This window comes from Ochotona curzoniae, unplaced genomic scaffold (assembly GCF_017591425.1).
Source record: "Ochotona curzoniae isolate NIBS_2020 unplaced genomic scaffold, NIBS_Ocur_1.0 contig_832, whole genome shotgun sequence".
NCBI lineage: Eukaryota > Metazoa > Chordata > Mammalia > Lagomorpha > Ochotonidae > Ochotona > Ochotona curzoniae.
In genome coordinates this window covers 2,365,752-2,378,497 of record NW_024466580.1, presented here as the reverse complement: position 1 = coordinate 2,378,497, position 12,746 = coordinate 2,365,752, and the positions used below count along the sequence as shown (strand labels likewise).

The 12,746-nt window shown below is 43.7% G+C and overlaps 1 protein-coding gene across 3 annotated transcripts in view; it reads left to right on the top strand.

Annotated features, from left to right (window-relative positions):
* NTM (neurotrimin) overlaps window positions 1-12,746 on the top strand; it is a 1,029,928-nt gene that overhangs the window by 801,757 nt on the left and 215,425 nt on the right. For all 3 annotated transcript variants that reach the window (XM_040992636.1, XM_040992635.1, XM_040992637.1), the window contains one exon: window positions 10,309-10,541. In XM_040992636.1, the coding sequence (XP_040848570.1) occupies window positions 10,309-10,541 (233 nt within the window). The remainder of the gene's footprint in view (window positions 1-10,308; window positions 10,542-12,746) is intronic.

Below are 12,746 nucleotides of genomic sequence, written 5' to 3'. Positions count from 1 at the left end.
TTGGTCACTCCAGCCCACTCTGCCACTGCCCGTGGCTTCTACTTCAACCTGGAGGTGAGACACTGTGTGGCCAAGGTCACTAGGCAGGCCCCAGGGAACTAAGAAGTCTCTGTGTCATTGGCTCCTGGCTTAAATCAGCTGTTCTTTCTCCCAGTGTGAGTTTGGGTGGAGCTGACGTCATTGGGTGCAGCTGAAATTGTGTTCTTGGGTCATGAGCCACATTGCTTACAGTCCCTGGTTTCTGTGCCCTGGTGCAGGCTGTGTGTGAACCTCACAGACCAGGATGCCAGACCTCATTCTCTCTGGCTGGAAGGGAAATTTCCATTGCATTTGATCTAGATGCAGCCGTTAGGCTCCTAGGCTGTGAGTTCCTTCCCCATACAAGTTGTATTCAATTCCTATGCAGACACCATGCTTCAGGGAGAGAGGAGAAGCAGGTTTCAGCTGGAGGAGGGCTTAGAGTATGTCTCAGCCAGAAATTGGAGGTGGAATTAGACTCAGAGATAGGGCCAAGAGTGGCTGATACCTGCACAAAGGCCCTGATCTGGTTTATCCTTCTTAGCCACAGCTGGCCCTGGGTGTCATGGTCAGGGCGGCTGCAGTCTCTCTCATCTGTATAATATGCCTGATATAGAGTGTAAACCCTGTTTGCCGAGCAAGGGCCTGGTTATCCAGCAAACTTGGAGATAGTGTCTGGTTTGGATAATTCTTTGCAGTGTTTTCCCTACAAACCTGCCTGGCCAGGCCTAACTTGCCTGGGCAGTGACTGAAGCCCCATCTCAAATATAGGATCTACAGGGATCCGCTAGCAACCACAGAGTGCAAGATGAAGCCAAGACAGAGGAGATACTGCAGCCAGTTTCATTTGCCAAAATCCCCTATGCTCTTCCCAGTCTTCCCTGCCAGGATGGGCTGTACTGCAGAATTTAGGCTTGAGAATACAGCCATTTATGACCATCAGTCGCTCTGCAGTAACTTTTGCTGAGGTCTTCATTTTGGTTTACTGGCTACTCTTGGTCTTTAGGACAAAGTGAAAACTCTTTGACTAAGCAGATTTAACTATACAACCTGCCTGCCACAGTCAGAGTCCCTGCCGGGGAAAAAGTGGTGGGCTTAAATCTAGCACTTGGGGCGGGGAAGGGGTTAAACAAAGGCACAGCCAAGGTGCAGAGAATCCATAGCAGCTCAGAACAGGATAGCATGCTTAAAACTCCTTAGGCCTGAAGGCGTGAGGAGGACAGTTCACAGCTCCCACTTGGGAGAGAAGGTTGTGTGAAGGCACGAGTGAGCAGCTGTGATCTTCCATAGGGGGTGTAGACAGTCTCTGGCACTTTCTTTCCGTACCTCCCTATCTTTTATCGCTCCTTCCACAGGCTGAATCCCTGGGAACCCAGCAGCAGAGGAGCCTGTGGCTATGTCCAGTACAGGCCAGTCTGCAGAGGACTTGAGTTGCCCATTGACCTGCTGACTTCATTTCTGGTATTTTTGTCTTCTACTGGAACCTTCTATACCATGCAATCCACATTTCCCAAATTCTTCAAGAATGCCTTCCAATTTCTTTGTATTTTGCTCATGCTCATGATATAGCCTGAAATGCTGCACACTGCACTTTCTTTTTATGAAACTCTTTCCATCCTTGAATCCTGCCAAAGGCTGACCATGACCTGAGCTTCCCTGGAATGAGTAGAAATCTTGGGTAAGGGTCCTGAGGCTAGAGACAAAAATAGTTTTGATATACCATTTTCCATAGCCTCATGTGTCACAAAAAAAAAAAAATACAATGTGAGCATGTTGCTATCACCAGTACCCCTTAGATTAGATCCTGAAGAATACTTCTGGGATGGTCATAACTTTTTGTGCATGATCACCAGGATGTAAAGTGGTGTTTAAACTTGGCCTAGGTAAGAGTACAGGAATTTTTTTCTTAAAGATAAAAACAGTAAAGACTGTATTAAAGAGAGATAAGCATCCAGTCATGAAATCCCCAAAGTGAACGCAGCATACAGATAGCAGTGAGAGTTTTGATGTTGGGTTTTCCTCTCTGGTACAAATCAGAATGCTCTGCTGTTAGTTTCAGAGAAGTCATAGTCCATCTCACGCAAGCTTTTGCTTTTAAACAATGCTAGTCTTTTTGAGTCAGACATGAGGTGTGCTGGCTGAAGACTGACAAAGCCAAACTTGTAGGAGTTCTTCCTGAGACACTGCAGACGGGAAAGGGAACCACGTTTGTTACTTTGATTTCCATAAACAGTTACTCATCATGGAAAAGGTTTGTGCATCTGTGTTTGAAATACAGGTTGATGGGGGCTTGCAGAGTAATTGTCCTTGCAAAGTGCATCTTTATTAGCTATATATTGTCTTATCTCGCAGGAGATTGTGAACAACGCTGGATTTTCTTTGAGCAATTATCAGTAGACAGTGTTTATTGTTTGGTTAACTTCATGGTCTGTGTGATGGTCTGTAGATATAGCAGTGAAAACAAGGCATGACTGCTGTATTTCCAGAATTTTTAGTTTAGTCAGCGACCGTACACAGCCAATGCGAGACAGCGGTGGATGGTAAAGGGAGTCTAGGAGGACGTTGGTTGAGTTTCTGTAATATGCGAAGCAGAGCGTTACGTGGTGTGCTTCTGTTCTCATTAACCTCGTGAAGACAGAAAAGTTATTTCCACTGGAGACACAACTGAAACAGAGAACCTGGTAGTACGGTCAACTCTCTGAAGCCACAGAGGCTCCCGGATTGGAGCTGGGGTTTTCATTCCAGCTGCCTGCTCTGCATCAGATCACAGCTGGCGGCTGGCAGTGGGAGCCTCATTGCGCGGTGTGTGTGCAGCTAGGAGTTTTGTGTTTTTTTTCCTCCCCCACGGATTTGCACTTCTGAGTCCACCCAGGCATGGCCAGCCTTGTCATTAGCTTCATAACTAGGAAGGGTTTCATGGCACATATCTATTTTCTCATGTAAAGCAAAACCAATCATGGTTGCAAGATAGAACAGATTGAATGCAAGCTCCGTTTTTTTTTTTTTTTTCGGTCTCTAGAGAACCCCAGCCACCGATTTTATAAATATCAACGAGTCCAGACTTTAAAAAGTACCCAGTAGGGTCAACAATTGCAGCCTCAGCAGGGAGGCCATCTCCTACAATGGATGAACTAAAGTACAAACCAGTATCTCAATTTTCAGTATTTGGGGGATAAAGCCTTCTGGTTTCCCCAGTAACACTTTCTCACGAAGGCCCATGTAGGCACTGCACATACATGCCCTGGTGCACCTGGTGTGGGGATATCTAAGCCATTTAGCTTGTAATAATCCTCTATGTGGTATAAGGGGGGTGGGGCCCATGTTGAATGCTTAGCAGCACCAAAGTGAGGGCAGCTGGGACATTTGGGGGCGATAAGAAGAGATTGTGACCAGGTGCTATGAAGGGCGGAAGTGCTTGTTTTGTTGTGGTCTCAAGCATTGCACTAGACATGCCTCCTTTGTAAAGCAGCTAAAGGACCATTTGAGAGAGAAAGGTTGGGTTATACACTGCCTGGACCCATTATTGCCCTCAGATCTACAGTCTTGTGTGTTTAAGAAAGACAAGCCAGGATTTCTCTCCCTCCCTTCGATAACCTTTTTCTCTATGTCAACACTTGCTTTACTTGTCTTTAGAAGGTTGCAAGCAAATACTTTGGTTCTATTTTGCTTGTAGTCTCCAGAATCTAACCGTTCCCTCTCTCTCATTCCAAACCATAAAACCAGCTTGAGACCCTGATACCATAAGTGTACGACTTTGTTTCTGCAACACACATTTGAGCCTGCATCATGGTCTTGTGCTTTCTCTACATACAAGCAGTATGCGTGCTAAAGGGACTATTCATCAACAAGGGATTAGGGAAATGGAAGGAAGCATCCAAGGGCCTGTGTTCTCAGAGCAATGGAAAGAGAGACACTACTGGAGAAAGTTACTGGTGATGCTGCTTTCTCTGCTTTCCCTGGTGCTCTGTGCATGGCTAAGCATGTGTCTGTGTGGCTGGGTCCTCCTGTGGCCAGTTAGCCATCTTCAAAGAGAATGCATTGACTTGAAAGCAGACAGAACATCCTCAATCATCTTTGTTCACATAAAGTAGCCCTGCTGACTATAAGAAGGTGCTTTTCTTAAAAAAAAAAAAAAAAAAAGCAAACTACCCATAGATGCACATGGACAAAGAAAGGTCACAATAGCTCAACACTGAAATGACAAGCTAATCTACCTCCTGGAACTTTTGTTTGGATCCTGCGCAGCACAGGCTGGCTACAGGGGCAGGTATCTGAGAGCCACTGCAGGAATGGTAGTGAAGGAAAAATCCATAGATAAACGCAGTGGCTGGTGGTCCCTGGCTGGAGAACTGGGGTGTGGAAGTAAGCAGAAGCAAACAGTGACGTTGGAACCTGAGCTGCCGTCTGATTCCCGGGCAGCTGGACAGTCATGAAGGTTAGCTGGACACTTATGAAGGACAGCTGGGCACTCAGGATCTAGTCTGGAAACATCGCACGCAAGAGGATCCTCCCTCTGTTTTTGGTTTTATTTTTGTAGGGCAGCAGGATTGGCTGAGGGATGTTGAAGGTGGGAAATGTGTAGGTCTCAAGATTGTAAAAGAGAAAAGGAGACAGCCTTATAAGGTTTTACTCTGGGGACTTCTACCCTATTCGCTTCTCATCTTTTTTCTGGCCTGTATCCTGCCCCCCTCTATTTTCCCAGGATCTAACCAGTGACCAACTTCATGTTTGTTGAGCTGGGTAAGTCAGAGACATATGGCCTTGAAATTTTTCTCATTCCTAGTTAGTCACATAACCTGGAATGCCAAAGAGTTCATGGATAGCACAATTAAAATGTTTATTTTGATGCAAAAAAACTTAAGAACCATGTATCGTATTTTCAATGAACTTTTTAAAGATACCTGTACCATGGATTTTAAAATTTCAAAAGGCAGGTAAAACAATATGGCATAAAAATAAATATGTTGGGGGATAAAGTAGAGGTCCTGTTAACTGTATTTCCCACCTCCAAACTTCACCCTTCTTTCCAGAACCAAAGCATTTCCTCTGGTTGTGGGAGCAGTTCTACTCGTTTTTTGCTGTTTGACCGTTTTCTTTTTTTTTTTTGAAATCTGGAGAAATGTCTCTTGTTCTGCTGTGGAGCCTGGGTAAGTGAGTCAGATAGATGGGGGCAGGTAGACGGCAGTGACAGCAGTTGGCGGCTGAGCTCCCCTTGTGATCTCTCAGCAGAAGACAACGTTAATTCCGTGGAGGCTCAGCAAGACAGATAGCCAGCACTGACAGCTTGGACATCTGAGTGTGACCTTGGATGTAACCAAATCCACTGCTGAAGCGATGCCAATGTTTCAATGCAGTATATCATGGGGGGGGGGGGGGGGGGGAGTGCATACCGGTGCTGCAAATTGGCCGCATTTGGTGTGTCAGTGTATCTGCAGATAAACCTCTTTGGCTCTGTAACGCAGAGCAGTGTGGTGGGAAGACTCCCATTTTCGTCAGTTTTTCATAATGGGATGCTCACAGGGAAGTCTAGCACAGGTCTGTACTATTCCCCCGTGTGGTTGTGAGGTGCCCCCGTTGTGGGCATCAACGATTATTCAAGCAGTTTACTATCTGCGGGTCAGCATGTCCTGTCTCAATGCCATTCACCTGGGATCCGGTCACAATTCAGCTGTTACAGTAAAAAAAAAAAAAAAAAACAAAACAAAACTCAGACTCTGCTTCTGGCTTCCCAGAACATATTGGTTACAAAGAAGCTGCCCCCTGAGCAGAGTGGGGAGCTGTTTCAGATTGGAGTCATTTCCTGCTGCTCTCATTTCACCAGAAAGCGGAGGTGAAAAGGATTCCAAAAGGGTGGTGGTGTTCAGAACAACAGCATCCGCATCATTTGAGAATATAAGAGGATTAAAAAAAAAAGAAAATTAGTGCAAAGTGGAATTAAATGTTGAATTTATTTTGGTGCAAAATATGTAAAATCCACTCATGGGTTTTCTTATAATATGCATTTTCTGCAAGGTTTTTCATCTGCTGAATCAAATGTTCTTAGGTGAGAACCTGGTGATTTCTGTTTTCTCAGGCCCTTAAGGTGGTCCTGAACGTGAGAGTCAGGTGGGTGCTCTGCTGGTGACCCCATCAGGTCAACAAGAGATGTTTAACTTTAAAAACAAAACAGGAAATAGAGTTGAGTCATGCTTGATTTAATGTCAGTATCATCTTTGTGTAGATAATGTGTCTTTAGCCCCAGACAATCTTGACAGTACTAAGTGAATCCAATTAAGGTTTTGAGAGGTTCACATTAAACAGTCCTGGTAATGGGATTTTACCATGCCTACGATATAGCAGAGTAAGCTTTATCTGTTACTATATATTTCCTGGCTTACTGTTGGACCCAAGCAAAGATGAACACATGACTGTTGTTAAGGTTATTATGTCAAAAGTATGCTAAGTACGTTCTTGACAAAGTGAGCTGTGAAAGATGTTGAACTTTTTTTCTAGATTTATTTTATTATTATTATTATTATTTTTTTTTATTGGAAAGGTGGATATACAGAGAGAAGAGACAGAGAGGAAGATCTTCCGTCCGATGATTCACTCCCCAAGTGAGCGCAACGGGCCAGTGCTATGCCAATCCGAAGCCAGGAGCCTCTTCCGGGTCTCCCACGCGGGTGCAGGGTCCCAAAGCTTTGGGCCGTCCTCGACTGCTTTCCCGGGCCACAGGCAGGGAGCTGGAAGGGAAGCGGGGCTGCTGGGATTAGAACCGGCGGCCATCTGGGATCCCGGGCGTGCAAGGCGAGGACCTTAACCACTGCGCCACTGCGCTGGGCCCAAAAGATGTTGTCCTTTTACCAAGATGTTTTTAGACCATTGTAGTTCCTGATCTGTTTCAGAGAATCAGATTGTAAGGGCAGGTATAGTATACTCCCTGTGCTGGTCACAGTTCTCTCTCTTTTTTTTTTTTAAGTCACACCAGAATATATTCTGGATGATATCGTTGAAGCCCAAAAGGAAACCTTGGAGTATACCACAGAGCAGTGTAAACTTTGTCTGTGGTAAAGCTGATGAGAATACAGATTTCAGTCCATTGCCCCAGAGACAGACTCAGGGCCTCCATTACCGGTGAACTCCCAGGTGACACACCTAATGCTGAGTTGCCGATCAAACTTGCAGAGTAAGGTACTAGGTAGTTCAGTGCTTCTAGAACCTTTATATCCACACAGGATTCACCTCCAAAAAGAGGGCCTCAAGGAGCAGTTCGGGGACCTGTTGTACCACCTGAGAGTTTGCTAAACAATTCAGAAACTCAAGTCCCACTTTATTCTGCTGAAATTTGCGTTAATGAGAACCATACATGATTCAGATGCACAAAAATCTAGAATGATTTTTTAGGGCTGGCCTGACAGTTTGCTTCAACGGGGACCTATACTTGGTTGAATGCTGTGTATCTACCATTTTGGAATTCTTAAAAAGATTCTTAATTTTTTTTTTACAATAATTCTCACAAAATTATTTAGATACATCTGGATATACTCTTCTGTACTACCGATCTTCCAACTGCAGTGTGGCTGTGTCCTGATTGCATATTGTTATGTATCCACCTTGTGGCTTCCTGTGATTCTGAGTGCACAGGACGGGGTGAAACCATGACTCACCCCAGCTCTCATGTGGTTCCGATGTGAGTGGTCTCTGCTCATTTGGAGAAAATAGTCCCATGCCCTGTCTCTAGTTAGGCCTCCTGTCATTTCCACGTGGTCTGTGACAGTGATGCCAGAGAGACCCAGCACTGCTGCAACGCACAATGAGCAGCACGAGGCTTGCAGAACACCAGAACAAAGCATTGGACCATTTCCCCCACAGGAGCTCTCAGCAGGTATCCACCTGTGCCTGAGTGACCCCCGTGGTGGTGGTTGATATTTACACGAGTAAAGCAGAAAGGAAGCATGGTTCAGGATGTCTGCAGACAGAATGCCCGGGGAAGCTGATGTGTTCAGTAACAGTTTTCAGAATCTGAGATGGCCACAAACCATCTTGAGAATAGAAGTCATCATCTCTCTACTGAAAAAATTCACCTTTGGCTTCCAGAGGTTCACACAGGCCTGGGGGATATTACCTCCCACATCCACACTCACTTACCTTGGACACATTCCCCAGATCAGTGAGCTCTGGTCTTTAACGCAGAAAATGGGAAAGGGAAGCTGTCCCAGGAATTGTTGCAAGAATCATAAACTAGAAGTAAATGCTTTTTTCAATTTGTTTTTTTTTTTAATTGAAAAACATTTGAGTGAAGAACAACAACTCAGAAAATTACTTTGATCGTTGTTTCACTCCCAAAATGCCTCAACGCCGTCTGAGATATCCAAACTGCATGTAGGATCTTCGGTCTCCTACATATTCAGGCTCAAGGACGTAGTCACCCGCCGCTGCCTTGTCGACATAACAGGAATTGGTTCGTAGACATTACTTAACCATGCCCCATATGCGCCTCTTGCCATAAGGATTATCCTTTGTCCACTGGCGTCCCTATAAGTGTTTTACTTGCAAAACAGTATAATGAGACTGAATGATACCTACCGTCTATCACTGCGATTTGCTTCATATAGTTAGACACACTGTTTTATTTTTTTTTGTTTTAACTGGTTACATTGCTATCGGTACATTTCCCATAGTACTGATTCCCCCCTCCCCTCCCCCTTGTATTCCCCTCCACGTTGTGTACCGCATTCAAAAGCATTGAAACCCTTCCCCCAGCATATACCACTCAAGCTGCATCCCATCACAAGACAATCCATCTCTACTTTTACTTCTCGTTCTGAATATCCCAAAACATATCCCCTCAATTAAAACCCCAACTAACATCTCCATCACGACACTAGGTCCTGTCCCCCTCCACACTGCCCGCCTGGGGCCTAACTGCGGAACAATGCCACGAATCCTATGGCCAAGTCACGAGCTGCTAACTCCAGCCCGGCCAAGAAGGTGAGCTTATCCCAGGGTCCCCAGCTCACCAGGCACCGGTTCCCCACCCGCAACTTCCTGATCTGGTGAGCACGAATATCCCTCCACCTCACTGAAAGCTACACTCCAGTCCCATTTGGCACATGCTTTTGCCTGCCCTGCCCGGCCAGGGAGCCCTGGGAACTTGGTTCTCTGTATGCTGCTCAGACAGCTCCATGCCGAAACTGTGGTGTTTTGGGGACATCAAGCAACCTTAAAGATTTCCAATGACTGTAAATCTTCCTCAGACGAACCTGCAGCTAATATGGTCTCATCCTACATGTTCTGAATGATTGTAATTCCCAATATACTGCCAATTCCTTATGATACACAGTAACTGGGTGGGAACACAGAGAAATCTCTCATCTCCTTTGAAAAAGCTAGGAACCCGCATAGTGTAACCTACAGGAACTGGATAGGTATCTTAAAGTTGATAGATCCAGATCAGCATTACACAATAGCAAAAACTACAATGTATTTGTAAATTTAACCTAAGGTCATAGAACACAGAGCATCTAAGGAGGGAAATGAATACAGGCAGATACAATGAGAGTCACCAGAAAATTTCTAAGTGTATAAGCAAGAAGGGAGCTTCTACATTTTGAGGACTCTAGATGTAAAACTAAAAAGAATTCTATTTTTATATGTGTCTTGAGATTTTGGAAAATGCCTTCAGTCTAGCGGTAATTGAACATTTCTAACCCAAGTTGCACTGAAGATGAATAGCAATTGTGGTGGTCCATATTTAGTTCTGATCTTAAGCACCTTCTGGAATTCACTATGTGAAGGTGAGAATAATGTTTGGTAGTGAAAAACTGAGTCTCTTACCTAACACTGTGTGACTTGGAAAGAATTATTTAGCTTTTTTCTGTTTTCCTGAATTTCTTTTCCAAGAGGATATTGTTCACAAGGCTGTTATAAGTGTTGAATAATTTGGTCCTCCCAGATCCCCTAGACAGTATTGTGAGGGGCTGCCATCACTCACATCATGAACGTCTTTGAGTAAAAGGAGGCCAAGTGGTGCTGGAAGGACTCATGCAAAAGGCCTCCGGGTTCTAAGTGGGAAGTGATTTGCGTGGCTGTGCCCTCAGATGACTGCACTTTTGTGGACTCTGGTGTTTGATACTGTCGGTGTTCTGAAGTTTTCATCCAATCATGTCTGCACTGCTGACTTCCAGAAGGTCCCTCCCTCACCCCCGTGCCAAATAAACAATGAAATGAAGGTGGGCCTGCCGTGCTGATGCCTCTTGGATGGCTACTGTTTCATTTCTCTTGTTATGACTCATCTGGTCTTCCTTTCAGGTGCACAATTGACAACCGGGTCACCCGGGTGGCCTGGCTAAACCGCAGCACCATTCTCTATGCTGGGAATGACAAGTGGTGCCTGGATCCTCGTGTGGTTCTCCTGAGCAACACCCAAACCCAGTACAGCATTGAGATCCAGAACGTGGATGTGTACGACGAAGGCCCCTACACCTGCTCTGTGCAGACAGACAACCATCCAAAGACCTCGCGGGTCCACCTCATCGTACAAGGTGGGTGCAGCTTGGCTGGGAGGTCCAGATGGGAGGCTGTGTGGAACACTTTTTCTGTGAATTTCAATAATGGATCTCTCAGTTCTTTCTGGCCAGGCCATGTTTCTGGTTGTCATTTTGATGCAGAAAATAGAGCTTTTTAGTATTTGTCTAATAGAATGGGACCAATTTTTTTTTTCTACCTTTGTTCCAATAATGTACTTTCTTAGGGTATTACATTCTAATTATTGATTCCCAAAGCACTTTCTTTGGCACTTTTGAGTTTCATCTAACCCCAGCTTGCTTCATTTTGCTTCATTTCATGTTGTTGCTGTTGTTTTCTTTACTTTTCAAAATTGTGGGTTGACAGACAGTTCTCATACACCCTTGTGGGACACTAGGCAATATCTTAATGCATGCATACAGCATAGACCACTCAAATCAGCAATTAGCATCTCCATTATCTTTGGAGTCTTTAAGGATTTCTATATATAGAATCATGTCATCCACGAATTGCGATGATTTGTCTTCCCCCTTCCTATTTGTGTAACTTGTACTTCTTTCTCTTTCCTAATTGCCTAAGACATTCAATACAGTATTGGATACGAGTGATGGGAACTGATATCCTTGTCTAGTTACAGAACTTAAAGAAAATGCTTTCAGCTTCTCCTCATTCTGCATAAATTTGGCTGTGAGTTTGTCAAGTACAGCCTTTATTATGGTGAGGTATGAACCTGCTGTACCTAATCCATTTAGACTTTTCAACATGAGTTAACATTAAGTTCCGTCAAATGCCTTTTTCTGCATCTATTAAGATAGCTATATAATTTTTATCTTTCATTCTGTTGCTGTAATATGTTACATTTATTGATTTATTTATGTCTAGCTGTCCTTGCATCCTTGGGATAAAACTCACCTAAATGTGATGGATGATGCTTTTGATATGCTGTTGCATTCTGTTTCTTATTTTTTAAAATGATTTTTACACATAGGTTTTTGGGGGATACTAGTCTATGGTTTTCTCTTTTCTCGTGTCTTTAGTCTGGTCTTACGTTAATGCTACCTTATGGAGTGATTTTGGTAGGATTCTCCCTCTTAAGTTTTTGGAACAGTTTCCAAAAAAATTGATCATTTCTTCCTTAAAAGTATGGTAGAGGATGCTACCTTGCGGTGCCACAAGGGAAACCTCTGCTTGCAGTGCCATTACCCACTACTGGAGTCATGATTCATATCTGCTCAGATTCCATTGTCATCCAGTTCCCTGTGAATGTGCCAGGGAAAGCAGCAGAAAATGGCGCACACCTGTGAGCCCCTGACACCCAAATGGGAGAGCAGGGTGGAGCTCCAGGCTGCTAGCTTCAGCTTAGATCAGCCCTGGGTATTGCAGACCTCTGGGGAACGAACTGGCAAATGGAGGAGTTTTTGTTCTCTGCCTCTTCCTCTGTCTCTGTGTCTTTGAAATAAATTGATCAGTCTATCAAAAACAAAAACTGTTTGATGGGGCCTAGCAGTGTGGTCACAAGTTGTGGGGTTTTCTTTCTGGAGATGCTTAAGTGCTTAGTCAATCTCATTATTATTTTTGTTTTGTTTTGGATTCTTTTTGTTCTCATGGCGTGATTTTAGTAGGTTATGTATGTCCTGAAAAACCTGCCTTTTCTTCTAGCTTTTCCAACTTGTTGCTATGGTCCCAGACAATGCCTTGTATTTCTGTGGCATCCATTTTAATATGCAGTTTTTCATCTCTGATTTTATTCGTTTCAGTTTTGTGTTTCTTTTGTTGTTTAATCTAGCTAAAGGATTGCTGGTTTTATTTATCTTTTAAAAGCCCCTGCATTGAATTAGTATCTTCACTTGTTTACTCTTTATTTCATTGATTTCTGCTCTGCTTCTTTTTCATTTCCATGTGCTGATTGGGAGTTTGGTTGGTTATTGCCTGTCCAATACCTGGAGTTACTTCAATAGGTTGTTTATTTATTTATTTATTTATTTATTTATTTATTTATGTGTGTGTAGATACTTTGGCTATAAACTTTCCTTTTAATAATTCTCCTTTCATTATATCCTGTAAGTTTGGGTATGCTATGCTCTCTCTTTTTTTTTTTTTTTTTCAGAAAATTTTTAAAATGTCTCATTTCCTCAGTGAATCCATTGTTGGTTATAAGGACAATGCTTTATCCTCGCGTGTTTTTGTAATTCCCCAATCTTCTTCTGTTGAATTCTAACTTT